This window comes from Maylandia zebra, linkage group LG22 (assembly GCF_041146795.1).
Source record: "Maylandia zebra isolate NMK-2024a linkage group LG22, Mzebra_GT3a, whole genome shotgun sequence".
NCBI lineage: Eukaryota > Metazoa > Chordata > Actinopteri > Cichliformes > Cichlidae > Maylandia > Maylandia zebra.
In genome coordinates, this window is record NC_135187.1 from 7,161,935 (window position 1) to 7,178,563 (window position 16,629).

At 42.2% G+C, this 16,629-nt stretch overlaps 1 protein-coding gene across 2 annotated transcripts in view; it reads left to right on the plus strand.

Moving 5' to 3' along the window:
• The window catches only part of pvrl2l (PVR cell adhesion molecule related 2 like), a 324,556-nt gene that overhangs the window by 299,623 nt on the left and 8,304 nt on the right, over positions 1-16,629 (plus strand). Inside the window, exons 7-8 of one of the 2 annotated variants that reach the window (XM_076878934.1) lie at positions 7,678-7,807; positions 12,024-12,081. In XM_076878934.1, the coding sequence (XP_076735049.1) occupies positions 7,678-7,807; positions 12,024-12,081 (188 nt within the window). Of the gene's footprint in view, positions 1-7,674; positions 7,808-12,023; positions 12,082-16,629 lie in introns of both variants that reach the window. The other variant, XM_004572649.6, reaches the window with a different exon arrangement.

Below are 16,629 nucleotides of genomic sequence, written 5' to 3' on the forward strand. Positions count from 1 at the left end.
GTGAAGTGATTTTAATTTACAAGTACCAGAAACGTTGATAGAGTAATTCATAATTGGCAGGCTGTGTCACCTTTATTTTAAGCACATAGTGTGTTTTGGAGCAACAACGAATGAATCCACCTGTATTCAGTTGCATATATAGACAGACTACTCCCAAAACATGAAAATACTGTTTGCCTTTTCTAATCAATTGGCTGTGTCTGTGGATTTGAAGTCAACAATAATTGCATGTTTAACCTCTGATACTACACTCGCTGCAGGGGGAGGTGTGCCAGAGGAGAGGTTTCTCAATGTAAAACAGCTGCAGTTATACATAAAATCCGCTTTAATGTGCAACACACCATTTAATTATGCAGATCTTCGCAGAGCTCTTTCTCTCGTTCTGCTTCTTTCTCTCCCACTCACCTTTTCCTTTCTCTTCCCCGCTCTCTCTCTCCCTCACTCACCATCTCTTGGACCTCTTTTCTGAAGTGCCTAGCAAAAAGGAAAGACATTTTTAGGTTCTAAGATTACAATCATTTCGTTTTTATTCATCATAATTGCTTGCTGATTGCAGTAATTTCTCTGCACTTATAATTTTAGAAGTCTTTTTAGTGCTTGGTGGCCGTATGCAGCATGCCATATTTATAGATTTATGTTTATCCTGTCCGTGTGTGCATGCGTGTGTGTGTGACTGTGAGTCAGTTTGTCTTTTCAGAGCTGGTAAATACAAGAGGGCGCACTAATGTCGCTTTTTGTGAGTCAGAGTTGTTGTTGGTGATGGTGGGAGTGGGGAGCCTTGGGAAAAATAGGTGTTTTTCTAAAGGAAGGATAAAGAAACACAGGCATTTCTTCATGTTGGCACTCCAGCAGAGAGCAAGTGAGCAACAGACTGAGATATAAAGCGACGGAGAGGCTGTGAAACAGAAGGAAACAAAGTGAGTGAGTGTGGCTTGATTGGAGGCATAAAGAAGCACAGTGCAGTAATCTGATGAAGGACTGAAGGACGATAAGTGTTAAAAGAGAAAAAGTCGTTAAAACATGGCATCGGAAAGAATGAGAAGATACAGAGAGGAGGTGAAAGGGGAGAGGAACTATGAGCGGCAGTTGTTTTTCCAGTGTCACTCACGGCCTCCCTCGGGAGTGTTTAGACCTTTAAAACCTCCTCTTTTCCAGAGGCCGCTAACACTCCTATCACCCTTTACCCCTCCTCTTCCCTCCATCGTTTCACTGCTACACATCTCTCCATCGCCCTCCTGCTTGAACTCCAGCACTGCTGAGTTTTCTCTCCTCCATCCCCGCCCCACTTTCATTTTGCTCTCTGTTTTCCTTCCTTCCTTCTGTTCCTTCCTCTGTTTTCCTCTCCCGTCGCTCCTCTTTTGTTCCCGCCGACTCTCAGATCTTCGTATTCTTTTCTCGACTCCCCTCCTGCTTCCCACCTTTCCTCCGACACTGAAGCCGCTATTTATAAATTGACTAACTGTACGTGAGCGTGGCGTTCGGGGAGAGAGGCAGGCAGAATGAAAGGAAGTGCGCGAATTGTTTCGTGCTGGTGTGCAAAAACAAAGCTGTGCAACAAACTTCAGCTGCTGAATCTGTAACAGTCGTTCATATCCTGTCACGCTGCATCGCGTCATGTTACATTTCAGGCATGCAGCCGCGGCAGTTTGTAGAAAAACCTGTTTCTTTTAAAGTTCTCGGAGGTCTTGAGCAATTTTTCTCAAAACATTTGGTTAACACAGCTTTAAAAAGTGTGAGGCAGCTATTCAATCAACTGTGAGTTTAGCGTTCACTTCTTGAAATGGCCTTTTATGGATGAGTGAACAGCAGCACCAGCCTTCAGTTCTGAGTATAACATCATTTCACTGGCTATTGTTACAACTCCCCATTTTCTACAGGACTGTGAATCTGTGCGACTTCTGCAAGACAGACATTGTTTGACTTGAAATTACAAAACAATAGGCTTTACTGCTGGTGTGTGTTGCTTCACACACATTTTGAACGCTGTCTTTCGCTCACAGTCAACAAAGTCTGCAGAGCCCATGGACTTTATATAAGAAAAGGCATATAGCCTTTTATTGAGACAAGTGACGCCGATGCTAACGTGTGTTAAACCCGCTTTCTTTCTTAAACCTGCCAGCAACTACTACTGCTCGCTTGATCAGTTACATCAATAATAATCTAAAGACTTTTTGAATATACAAAGTGATGCTAATTTTCTAGCTCAGGGTCCCATTCAGACTCCCATGCAGCATGATGAAGAAAATGAAGGAGGGTATGCTTCATGGGGGGGCTTCCTTGTGACTGACACGTCCCCAGTGTATCAGCTGGCAGTGTCCTTGGGCTGTCAGTCAGATGTGTAATGTCTGGTGTCAAGAAATCAAGACTGCAAAAGCCAAAATGCTACAGTTGAGGCTCAAAAAGGTTACAGTTACTATGCTGTATATACGTTAACATAACAGTAAAGGGTAAGCCTTTGAGGTACCACAGCTGTCATAAATCCCTCAGGACTGCTGATTAACCAAAGCACATGGTTTAAACATAATGCCATCGCTGATGTTATCGACTGTTGATGCTGACCTGGAATTCCTGAACATTATAAGCAGACTTTTAGTTGAGCACTTGTTTTGCTGTGTGCTGTTTTTTTTGTTAAATTTTTTTTTTTTTTTTATTCATGTTGTGTATCAGAGAGAGTTAAGAGCGGGCCTTGGGCGCAATGTGTTTCTCTGTTGGCTAATACAGCCCACACACTGGAGCCTTTCGCATGGGAGAGAAATGGAGCACTTTACACAGGGATTGTTATTTCAGTTCCATTTAAACTCCATGTGATACAGTAGCAATTTCTCACCACTTGAGTGTCACTTAGATAATAGCATTATATCTGCAGATTTGGGGTGCTCAGCTGCCAGGCGATGGAGTGAAAAACGGACAGAAATAGACGGAGCTAAAGGAGTGAAGGTCTGCTGTGGTGCGCTTGTGCACACCAGTGAATTCTCACCCACTCGTTTTTTACATTTAAAAAGTGTTCCTACAGTGCGAAGCCTAGGCTATTGATTTAAGAGTATAAATGTTTGATAATTCAGATAAATATTCTACAACTCCAATAGGAAGCAGCGCTGATGAGGAAATCGGCCGCTCTGTTAGATAAACATTGAATGTAATGGATGAGGTGAGTGAACGTGAAAGGAGAGGTTTTCTACGGTTTGTTTGAACCAAAGAAATAGAGCAGAATTTGTGTTGACTCACCACAGGTGAAACATCCATGTGGGGATTTAAAAAGTTGAAGTAAATAAACAGAATCAAATGGACTTGGCCCTGCGGGTCATAAATAAGTGATTTTAAAACTTTTTGGTTGTTCTGTTTTTTTCTGTTTATGTTGAACTTTCGGCTTGAACTAGGAGCTGGAAATAAATGTATATTGTTATGTTAAGGCATGTTTCCATCCATATATGGTGGAAATTTTGAGAAAAAGCATTCCCTATGATGTCCAGGAACCACTGCAACACAGTGGGAATGAGGCAAGAAGGTCCTGGGTTTGAATCCACTGGCCGGCTGTTGGCTCTCCTTGTTGAGTTTGTGGATTTTCCCTCTGCCTGCATTGGTTCTCTCCAGGCACTCCCAGAGCTTCCTCCTACAGTCCAAAGTAATGCTATTAGGTACACTGGTGATCCTAAATTGGCAATAAATGTGACTGTGAGAAGGTTGTCTGCCTCTCTGTGATAACCCTTTGATAGACTGGTGACCTGTCTTGGATGTAGAAGTGAAAGATTTTGGAAAGGGTTATATATAGGGTATTTCTAAGGTTTGGGGACTGCAGCTAGAAAATGGAAAATGGAGAAGCTGGAGTGGCTGGCCTACCAAAATGATTCACAGAGCGCAATGACAACTCATACAGGGGGAAACAAAAGAACTAAGAACAACATCGAAGGAACCGCAGGCCTCACTTGTTTCAGTTATGGTCAGAGATCGTGATACAACAATAAGAACTATAATAACATAAGAGGCTGGACAAAAATTGCAATCATAGGAGCGTTCCAAGGAGAAAACAACTGCTGACCAAAAAAAACACAAAGACTCGTCATCTTGATGATCCCCGATACTTTTGGGAAAATATTCTTTGGACTGGTAAGACAAAAGTTTAACTTTGGAAGGTTTGAGTCTTGTTACATTTGGCACAAAACTAACACAGCAACAGTCAACAAGTGTTAGCGTGATGGTCTGAACATCAGTTCATGCCCTAAAGCTAAATCACATTTCGGATATGCAGCAAAGCAATGATCCGAAATACAGCAGCAGGTCCAACTCTGAAAGCTAAAAAGCAAAAACCAAATGAAAGTTTTGGAGGTTTGGTTTTGACCAAGTCAAATGTCCAAAATAAAATCTGATTGAAATGCTTTGGCAAGGCCTTGAACACACTGTTCACGCTCAAAAACCTTCCAGTCTGCCTTAATTAAATCAGTTCTGCAAAAAAAAAAAAGAGTTAAAATTCCAACAATGTCAAAGACTTATTGAAAGTTATCCCAAGAGCTTGTTCGTGCTGCCAACAGGGGTAGATTTGAATAGCTTTTTCCCCTTAATACGAAGGAAGAGGCCTCAAGGCAGACACAGGACATGCTGGAGAAATTATATCTCTCGGCTGGCCTGGGAACACCTTGGTGTTCCCCCAGACAAGCTGGAGGAAGAAGATGGATGGATGGATGGAATCATCATTTGAAAACTGCATTATGTATGTTCTCAGGTTGCTCTTTCTCTAAGGTTAAAATCTGGAATATGTAACTGTGACAAACATGCAAAAAAAAAACTCAGCAAGGCAGTTTAACGTGAAAGTAAAGCACTATCCTGCAAAACCCGACCTTTTTAATAGCACCAAGCTGGCAAATAGCTCGCTTCCAAGTTTTCCAGACGACTATATATTTTTTAAAACCAGCTGGCATGAGCCAATTTAATATTCTAGTTGCTTTAAATCTAACCAAACAACCAGATAAAATCCCAAACGCAGAATGCAAAATCAAACATCCATAATTGAGCTGTCATAGTTTGCTCTGCTCTTCATATTCTGACCCTGTGCTCTCATAGTCATGGCTTGCAAATTGATAAGAGCTCTGGTTTTCTATCTCTTTCCATACTTATGTAAATTAATTTCTCTCTTGTGTCCACACATACTGCCTGGCATTTCCTGACCTTTTATTTTTGGGACCCTTTACTTCAGGGCCTCTCTTGTGGCCATGTAAAGATGGACGGCTGTCAAAAATGAAAAGAACGGTTAGCGATTGGTCCTGTTATTACCCTATTTATCTAAAAATAGAATATTGCCCTCGTCAGTGACATTTTCAAGAGTTAAACGTGAAAACTTTGTTGAATATTCAGCTGCTCAAAGAAACTAGAAGAAATTGCATTCAGTTTATCTGCCTCTATTGAAGTTGCACATAAAGGCAGGTGGATAGACACAAGTTTACTGTTGCAATGTGCAATTCAACATCTCTGCTCCGCCTGCAGTCAGAACAACAGGTGGGTTTGACGAGGATATTGCCTGATGCTTTTTGCCTGTTCAGAAGTGGATTTCCTGAGAGATTATTAAGACCAGTTTTGCATCTGCCCTGCTAGAAACAAACTGCTTTCCTCTTCCATCCATCTTCCCTTCCCTCCAGGGCTGTACTCTGTTTCACATCCTCCATCTCTGACCAATCAGGTTTCTGTGCCTCTCCCGGGTGGGAAAAAAAATAAAATAAGCCCATTCCCCCACCCACCACTTCCATATTTTCCACGCAGCTTCTGTTGTGCGCCACCGTGACTCATTGTTTATTGAAAGGTAGTCTGTTATTGACCACAAAAAAAAAAATCAATGGCAAACATCCGCAGTGTAAACTCTGATAACACCGTGGAACACATCAAACGAGCATGCAAAGAGAAAAGAGGAAGTTGCATTTATGTTTGTGTGGTTTTACAGTTCGAGCAATGAGGAAAGGCTGCTGTTACCCTCTCCTCCCCCTCCCTCCATCTGCCTCCCCTCATTTTCCTCATTCCTTCCCACATCTCCCATCTAGCTTTATTTCTTCTTCATGTTTACCCCTCTTTCCCCTTCTCATTCTATTCCTCGCCTTTTCCCTCAGACTGTGTATGTGATCATGCATAACTTAGACTTGCTACCTCTTCTGTCTGTGACCAATATGGCAGACATGGTAACTGTGAAGACACACACAAACACACACACAGGCCTGGATTTATCCAATTAATATAAAATACTTGCCATATCTATCTATTTATCTATATATCTATAAGGTTGGAACAGAGTGCCACCTGCTGGCCAGGAAGAGCAAATGCATCCTTATTTTATTCATGGGTAAAATCAAACACTGGTTGATCATATGAACAACTTACAATTAAGGGGTTTGCTTATATAATTAGCAATAATATAGTTTATCTTTACCTTTTTATTTTTACAATTATTTCATGCCTCTGAAACCTCTACAGCCATTTTAATAGAATAATCACCTTAATGAATGATCAAAAAATATCTATTATTGTGTTCCATTTTTTGTTTTTTCATTGAAAAGTGTCGTATTGATGTTGTTTTTGCCTTATCATTTGCATCAATGTACTCGAGGCTAATGGCTTTAAACCCAGGAAACACATTTGTGTGATTGTTGCAAATATGTTTTCAGTCTCAAAAGCTACGATTAAAGAGAAGAGTCAAGCAGTTCTGTGTGCTGTATTTACAGCGCCGTTTTTTCTTGCTGCAGCAGCAACAAAGGTTGTTTTTTTTATTTATATATTTTTTTAGATAAACACTCAAACATCAGCTAAACATAATGCTAAACGAGTGGAAATTGTGTGGGCTATTATCCTTTTATCATCCCCTTATCAAATGCAGTAGTGTGTGTTTACTTCAGTGTTACTGATGAAATAGGTCTTCATAAGGGGAGAACAAAAACCTGTGAAAAACAGCTCAACCCTCCCTTTTGTTGTTTCTGCCAAACTCCCTGTGATAGTCAGCAGTTGAGCAGAACGATCCTTGCTGGATATTGTGTGCCGTTTGCAGCTGCTGTCAGCCTGTTCTTCTCCCTCTCTCTCGTTTTTTTTTTTCTTTTAAATAAGAGCGAACGGTAATGAGAGGCTTTTACAGTCAATTCAGATGCCTCACTGCCCTCTGGAAATCATAAACAGGCTCTTAATTGAAGGGAAATGTCGAGGTCAGCATGAGGCTCAGCTGAAGATTTACAGCATTCATGAGTGTTGGCGTATAACAGAGACCTTAGAAGTGCTTTCATTTACTAGAATTTCTATGAATTCTTTATGTCTCTCCTTCTTTGTATCTGTGTTTCCGTCACCTTTTATTGGTGCATACATTGCTGACACCGAATAGAAAGTTGGCTTTGATTTTCTTAGTCGTGTACAGCTTCTTGTGATGGCTCATTTTACTCACGTGCCATTTTTGCGTCTGCGTGTTTGCTGTTTGTTTAACATGTTTTCCTCAGTTTCAGTTTTATGTTTCTCACAGCTACAAATTATCTTCTTTCATTCTATCTTCTTGCTTCTGCAAAAAAAGGAAAAAACACATAAAAGAACAAATTTTTGCAAGTGAGCAACATTAAAGTGCCAGTAGCAGCCCCATGAAATTTAAATGAACTGCTGATAATCTTCTCCCTCTTTTCTCTCTGTTTTTCATTCGCGTCTCTTCTCTGTGTCCCCTGCAAGAAGAGGAACGGCAACTCATCCAAGGTCCATCAACAGGTGCCGTAATAGGAGCGATCCTCGGTGCTCTCATCTTCATCTGCATAGTCATCATCGGCACCATCTTCTTCATCCGCAACCGGCAGGAGGACGCAGAGTAAGTCTTCATTAGCAATCCTGTATCTACTTAATCGTTTATTTAACCTCCTGAGCAAAACTAATCCCCCCTCGAGGACTAAGGCTCATTAAGACTTGTTACATGTCATGAGGGAACCCACCAGAGGAAGCTCTGTGATAAATTCTGACCTGAAGTTTATAGCATGAGGCTGCTGGGAGATTTTATTCCCAAAATGTTCTGCTCTGAGCTCCCATTTCAGCTCCTGCAGTTCCCCTCCTGGGCTTCAGCTGTAAATGGAGATTTATTAAACTCCAGTTTGAAGGAGGGGTTTTCCAATCTGAGGCTTCTTGTAGAGGCCTCCAGTAAATTAACAAACATGCAGCTATTGTTTACCGCCTGTTTGCTGAGTCAGGGGTTAATTAGATTTCGTTGGAGACGCCTTGCTGATGCCGTGCAGCTACTTCCAGTAAACTGATGCAACAAAAAAGATGGAATTTATGGTGATTACTAAGCATAAATGATTAACCATAAATAATGCTTGCAGAGTCAGGGCCAGAGTAAACATCTACTGAGTGATTAATAATTCTGATTAAGGATAGGAAAAGAACCTCTGTCCAGTGGCGGTCCTAGCCTGTTTGGCGCTCCGGGCTAACACTCCCTCTGGCGCGCCCCCCCCCCCCCCCACACACACTCACACACACACACACACACACACACACACAAATCATATTATGGATTGTACATTAACATAAAACTGTTGTCAAAATTCACCAGAGAAACACACACACACACATATGAAGAGAGAGAGAGTATGCATAGTATGCAAACGGCTACCAAACAGCCATCATAATTCGTCATACAATGAGAACAGGACAAATCAACAACTGACAATGACTAATTAATATTAAAATCTGTAGCATAATGTATTGTTTGGAGTTTAGTCTGTTACTGTTACTATTTTTACCATTTCTTCTTGGAGCAACTGTAACGCACATAATTTCCTTCCTGTATCTTTTGCTCGTTTCTCCTCCTCTTCTTTTCCCTTTTTTCTAAACTGAGGACCTGATGGCTTTGAACTTTTCTTGTCCATCTTCCATTGGTTTTAATTTTGCACTCCAGTATGAACACCCATTCCCCAACCCGAGGATCACCACAACATAACCTAACAGACCTACACCTTAGTTCACAGATTCACTTTGTCTAAGGTGTATTTCTGGGATTTCACACAACCCAGGATTCAAATCATGAATACATAATTTACAACATTATGAATGAAATGTGCTCTACTTGGAAGCAGCCGCCCCCCTCCCCTTTCGACGGGTTGTGTGTGAGACTTTAAATCATCAAACTGTAAATTATAAATTTTAAATTGTTATTGATCCCTTTACCCCGAGTCCTAAAGCATATATTTATTTTCTTACTGTTCTTATATTTATTGTTTGTTTACTTGCACTGCTGTAACTGGAGTCTCATCGTCTCGTCTCTCTATAAACTGGACTGTATGTAGCGGAGATGACAATAAAGTTTACTTTGACTTCAGCAGCGAGCAGGCGCACCGAGGGCTCTCGCGCTCACTTTTCACGTATAGAATTTCGAAAAACCATCGGTGCAAATTATTCATAATGTCTGGTGTTTTTGTGTTTGTTGTTTTGTTTTTATTTTGTTTTATTTTGCGAGTTGGTTATTAGATGCTGCTCCAGCCAGCCAGAGAATCCCCCGCCGCCCCGCCCTCTCCTCCCTGTGCCGCAAGGGAGTAGAGGGCCCCACTCACCTCTTCACGGCTAACTGCCCCTTAGTTTTATCTGCTCCTCAGAAATCAAGAGTTTTGGGGAGGAGGTGTGGATGTGCGCTGTTGCCCAGCAGTCAGATGTTCATGTCACATCTGTCCGCTCTATTCACCACACATATCACCTCTGGGGGTAGCTAGTGCGTCTTCTTACACATCTGTTGGGGCGGAGGTATGTGTGTGTATGACTGGGCCTGAGTTTGGGACTTGTTGCGCCTTAACCCCTGTGGGACATGGCGGAGGGTTGCTCCTCTTACTGCTCCCATTTGATCGTTACTGCCTCTTTGTGGATGTCAGTAGTTGGTGGTTCGGTGCACATGGTCAGATGATCTGGCGTGTTCACTGACCTGCTTCCTTGGAGGTTGTGTTTCAGGGTGGCTCAGGCCTTGTTGTGGTGGGGGTCTCTGGGGGGTGTTGGGCTGTTATCAGGAGCCTGGGGCACAAGGCCTCTGGGCCCGGTCCTTGGCTCGTGTCAGCTGCCCATTGCTCCCAAGGAGCTCATTGCTCCTTTGGAGCGCTTGCCCTGCGGCCATGGGGGATCTGTCTTCCTTCTGCTTCGCTGGGCATGCAGTTATTATTGTGACGTGCAGCCTCTTCAGTGCTCTTGGTGGGCTGCGGACGGCCCGGGTCTCCTGGGCCTTCCTCTGTCTGGTTCTGGCTCCCAGGGGCCGTGTTGCGGCGTCTAATCCTCTTTATCAAGTACTTTCATGACAAATGCACACACACTTTGTTTGTTTTTGTTGTTATTTCTCTGTCAGTTGGTTTGTCTTGATTGTGTTTTGTTACGAATGCAGCAACTGATGACCTGTCATGTTTTATTTGTACTTGGTCCTTTATTGTTATGTTTATTCCCTATTTTTCTCTTTTTTCTTATTCTTTCTCTTTTCTCTTCTCTTTTCTTATGCCTGACAGCTCTGCATTCTTACACTCCACATATATAAAATAATTAAAAATAAATAAAAAACAGGTGAACAAGAGAAGCCTATAAAGTTCATAGATCTCCTCTCCTCAGATGTGTTTGGTACAACGATGCACTCAGACCATGGTTCTGCTTGTCAAAGCTGCCAGACAGACCGGGTTACTAAAAAATAAAAATAAAAGTTGTGTCTTACCGGTGTCAGCAGCAGCTTTCAAAAGGAGCAACAAGGTGAGCAGTCTCCATTTTGGCTTTGCATCACATTTTTCACAGTTTCTCTAACACTTGGTGAGTAGTTTGGCTGTTTGCAGACAAATCGTTGTCTCTGGTGACCACAGCAACCGGCTCACAGCCAAAGTGATCACACGAAGATTTTCAGTCCAGTACTGCACACCTCTTTCTCTACAATTACTCACCAACTGGTCACAGAAAGCATTTTCCCAAGCAGCCAGAGGTCTCTGCAACCAGTTGGGGAACATGTTTTTCTATTGTGACCAACAAACTGGCCTCTAGGCTGGTGTGATGGAGGCCTAAGGCTACCATCTGTGATTAGCATCTATATTGGTTGATTGTACTATGGTTGCTATGTACAGACACGGATACCTGTAGTTATTACTTAGTAATGCTATAATTTCACTCTTCAAACCTGAAGAACAAATGTTTTGGACTGCATATCAAATAGCATAATTTGCTATTAAAAAGGCTCAAAAAGCACCAAAAACATGGTCAAGAGGTCGAGTACTATGACTCATGTTATTACCCAAGCCCAAGAGCTGCTGGCATTTGTCAGTCAAAGCAGCCACAGCCAGAAAGAAAAGATAAGTTATAAAAGGAAATTAGGTAAAGAGACCAAAACCTTTTTTTGTTTGTTAGCCACACAGGTCCACATGTTTATTTCTGTAGTAAAATTAGACATTTTAACATCACAGGCTATGGTGGTAGATGCTCTTTTGTAACCAGCTTCAAGTGGCCACTCCAAAAACTTCAGTTTTTGGCAGTTTAGCATTGGCTTCATTTTTCAGCTCTAAGCATGATGCTTGGATGAAACTAGGGTGAATATTGGAGCCCAGAAACACAACTCCACGTGAATGAATGCTGGTACTGCATTATTTCTGCTGGGTGATAAGGTTATTGTTGTTATTTTTGACTTGTTAGGAGAGGCTTTACTGTGTCTGTGGTTTCGTAGAGGCTTTTAAAGGTTTCTTAAATGAAGCTGTGGATCTTATTTTCAAATCCTACGTGTTGACGGGTTCTCCAAGTCCATCTACGGTAGCACGCATTTTTAAAAACGCTTTCTAAAGTTGATTTCTTAACCATCAGTGCTTGTTTTTCTTTAACTCAAAATGTTTGGGGTTTTTTTTCCCTCATAGTGCTGAATTTTGTAAGAAAAGAATCTAGATTAAATGATAACAGCATGTGACATCTTTGCAGTTTGACATTTCAAGACTTTATATTTCTGTGGCCCAAGTTGTTTCTCCGTTGAATACAAAGAAATCTGTCTTAACGAAACAGAGATCAATACCACATTACCACTTTGTCTTTTGTCCAATCAGGGGCCCACCCAAGCACAAGCCCCCTCCCCCAGTGAAGGCAGGCAGCTCAACAGAAATGGTGAGTGGTCGGCGCGGTTTCAGATCAATCCTTATTGTCACCACAATTATATTCCACTCACACACACAAATACACACACAGTCCATTTGGACACTCATGATGGGGCTAATGGCTATTGATCGGAGATCCGAGTTGGCTTACGTGTGCCGAAATAATTAGCTTGGATTTTCGTAAAGAGGTCCATTAGAGCACTCCTCTCCTCGCCATGTCTGTTACTTTACTCCATCACTCACATTTTGATACGCTTGAGCCACGTTATGTAATGTGACTAAAACTCTATAATTTTATGTTGATTAGATTGTATAAAAGATGTCTAAAAGGCTATAAATGCCTTGGCTGAAAGGAAGGTTCACAGGGTTCAACAGTGGAGGTTTATTAGGCATTTACAGGATTTTCTACAAAGCGCCGACTGTAGAACATGACCAAATGACAGCATTATCTCTGTAGCTCTATATTTATGCATAACTCTTTGAGGGCAAGTCTCGGCCAAGTCGCAAGGCTTTTCTTTTAACATTTTTCTTTCAAAGTTGATATCAGTGGGAGTTTTTTTTACATATCTTAGATGGTGTTCTTTTGATGCCTAATGATTGAATATTCCAGCCGTATGATCGTGCAAATGCAAATTTTGAGGGAGCCACATCTGTTATCTTGTTAAATAAAGATAAATGTATTCAAACTTTTAACTTTTTATAGTTAGAACCAGCATTCCTATCAATTATGATAACCCTGTGCTCGCCAGTGTCCTGTAATTGAAATCTTGGGACAAGACTGCTACCACTGGGTGTTTATAGAGAACGTAAGAAGTCAGCTTCCTTTGGAAGAAAAAACTTCAGGGAGTTTTGTAATGCCTAATTAAACAGGAAAGTGGTGAAAGCTCCATTTTAGTAGAATTTTGCTATAAAATGTGATAAATGTTCTCAACAGCATCAGTCATTTTTTGAACAGACCTTCATTTCCTTTTGCAAATAAAATACGCCAAACTTGTCAGTGCAATATTTAGTGGTCTAGATTAGATTAGATTAGATAGAACTTTATTAATCCCTCGGGTGGGTTCCTCTGGGAAATTCGATTTCCAAAAAAGCACAGCACCGACAGAAGTTACAGAGTTATACACACACACATATATAAATACAGAGACAATATAAATAAAATATACGAAGGGGATAAATAGAATAAATAGGAATAAAAATAAAAATACAAGTGAATTGCACATTTCAAGTATTGAGTCTATTGCACCGTTGACTATTTACAAAAGTATTGCACAAAAGGTATTGCACAGTGAGGTGAAGAGGCACTACAGCTTAGTTGTTCCCCCCTCCTTTGTCCTCCTGTTTCCCCTCCCTCTCCCCTCCAGGGAGGAGTTAAACAGTCTGATGGCGTGTGGGACAAAGGAGTTTTTAAGTCTGTTAGTTCTTGTCTTTGGGAGAAGCAACCTGTCACTGAACAGACTCTTCTGGTTGTTAATGGCCGTGTGCAGAGGATGCCTGGCATTGTCCATAATGTCCATCAGTTTCTTTAATGTCCTTTTCTCTGCCACTGTCACCAGAGTGTCCAGCTTCATGCCGACCACAGAGCTAGCCTTCCTGATCAGTTTCTCCAGCCTGGATGAGTCCTTCTTTGCTGTGCTGCTCCCCCAGCACACCACAGCATAGAAAAGTACTCCAGCAACCACCGACTGGTAAAACATCCTCAGGAGCTTCCTGCAGATGTTAAAAGACCTCAGCCTCCTGAGGAAGTACAGTCGGCTTTGGGCTTTTTTATACAGGTGCTCTGTGTTGCATGACCAGTCCAGTTTATTGTCCACCCACAGCCCGAGGTACTTGTACTTGTTGACCACCTCCACCTCCTCCCCCTCCCCCTCTATCTGAACCGGCAGTGGACCTGCTCTAGACCTCCCGAAGTCCACAACCAGTTCCTTAGTCTTTGAGGTGTTGAGTTGCAGGTGGTTTGTGTGACTCCATGCGACAAAGTTCCTCACCAGACTTCTGTACTCCTCTTCCTGATCATCCCAGATACACCCCATGATGGCTGTGTCGTCTGCAAACTTCTGAATATGGCATAATTCAGAGTTGTAGCAGAAGTCAGAGGTGTACAGGGTGAAGAGAAGAGGGGACAGCACAGTTCTCTGTGGTGCTCCTGTGCTGCTGACCACTGTGTCAGACGTGATGTCCTTCAGCCTGACGTACTGTGGTAGTCGGAGATCCAAGCCACCAGGCAGGGGTCCACCTCCATCCTGTTCAGTTTTTCTTGAAGCATACAGGGCCGGATGGTATTAAAGGCACTGGAAAAGTCAAGAAACAGGATCCTGACCGTGCCTTTTCCCCCATCCAGGTGTGAGTGGGCTCTGTGTAGGAGGTACAGGATGGCATCCTCCACTCCGACACCCGCCTTGTATGCAAACTGTAGTGGGTCCTGGGCATGTTGTACCTGTGGTCGGAGGAGGTTGAGGAAGAGCCGCTCTAGAGTCTTCATAAGATGTGACGTCAGTGCCACCGGTCAGAAGTCATTCAGCTCATTGGGCCGGTTCTTTTTGGGGACCGGGACGATGCAGGATGTCTTCCATAGGGCGGGCACTCTCCCCAGTCGCAGACTGAGGTTGAAGACTCGTTGTAGCGGCTCCCCAAGTTCAGCAGCACACGCCTTTAGCATCCTAGGACACACCTTGTCTGGGCCTGCTGCCTTTCTGGGGCGAAGCTTCCTCAGTTGTCTCCTGACCTGATCCACTGTGACACTGGGAGATGTTTGGGAGGAGGGGAGGGGGGGAGATGTCTTGCTGCTGAGAGAGGGATTGGAGGAGGGGGGTGTCATGGTGTCAGGAAGGGGGGGAAGCGAGGGAGGTAGAAGAGTGGGGATTGGACTCTGTAGTGAAGGTGAGGGTGGGGGGGTTGTGGGCTGGTCAAACCTGTTGAAGAAGTTGTTAAGTTCGTTTGCCTTCTCCACAGTCTAATCACAATCTAGATTACAGCAGTTACTTTGACGTTATTATAATCAATAAAAACAACTGATAAGGCTTTAAAACAACAGCTGAATCGCTGTAATAATCTTAGATCTCTTTTAAAAGTGGAGTGCTCTTTAAGCATCTGAATGCAAAAACTGTGAGCAAGTTTCATAGTGCTAGGATCATATGTGAGCTAGCATGGGCAGCAGAGAGCTAAACTTCCCACGTGAAAAGCAAAGAAAGGAATAGAAATTGAATTTTATTGGCCTTTTCATTCATTTAGATTCATAACAAATTACCAGCAAATGAAATTATTGAGGTCTTGAACTGGATGTCTTTCAATCATAATCTGGATATCATGGCTGCACCTAAAAACTGGCCTTCATCAGCTCAAGTTTCATCACTTTCCAAACATCAAATTAAGTTGTGCAGAAACACAAGTAGACTTGAGCCATTAGGTGAGGACACTTGCCTGTTAACCCTCTAAGTCATCCAGTTTTTGATATGAGTTGGTTTTAAAGATTGTTTTTTATTTGTTCCCTGATTGCTAAGACATCTGAGAACAATCTAATAGAAACTAAAAATGCATGTTGCGTAGGGTTGCAATTAGCAATAGGACAGGTGGCCTCACATTTGACTCTGTATACTGTGTATACTTACATACAGAGCAGTTCATGGTCAATTCAAACACTGCACGTTCATCTGGCTGCAAAACAATCCCAAATCATCACCCCTTCATCATCGTGCTTCACACTTGGTATAGCTGGTAAAAGGTGCATGAGCTTAAACGCTGTGTGGCACTACCCATTATGCCTAAACATCTCTACTTAGCCTCTTCTGTCCAAACAACATTGCTCAAAAAATCTTGTGGTTTGTTTAGATAAACTTTGCAAACCTAAGCTGTCCTGTCGTGTTCTATATAGAGAGAAGAGGCTTTCTCCTAGCAACCCTTTGAAAAAAAGCCATACTTGTTCAGTCTTTTTTAATTGTACTGACATAAAGTCAAAAATCAAATAGATTAAGATGTAGCTCTGAGATGTTTTGCAATTACTTTGAGCACTGCATCGTCTAACATTCTGATTTTTATCTGCTGGGCCATCCAATCCCGAGAATATTGTGGCATTTTGTTAACACACACCTGAATGGTCCAGACCAGCAAGCTGCCAAAACCTCACTTAGCTGTTATTTACCCTCTTAATTGCTATAGAAACATGTGGGTGTTGTTCACAGGGCCGCACAAAGTCCTGTGAAAATTCTTTTTCACATGACTGTAGGGTTATGGTCGCCAGCAGTCAGTAGGATAAGCCCAGTACGGTCAACGTGCCGACACATTTACACCTCAGACGATGTTCAGTTTTTCAGTCAATAGCCCTTTTGTTCCATTCACATGCATTTGGTTTGTTATAGAACAATGCAGCCGACTGAAAAGAGCAGCATGCATTTTCTATAAAAATCATCTGAAATGGCTCAGCCATGGAGATAACTAAGTAGACTGCGGTGATAATTCAGGCAGACTTTCGTCCTACATTAATATTACAGATGTTTTTACAATCCGTCACTAAGTTTTTCAAATGAAACATAAAGTAGTCAGCTGAGGTTTCTGAGGAGAT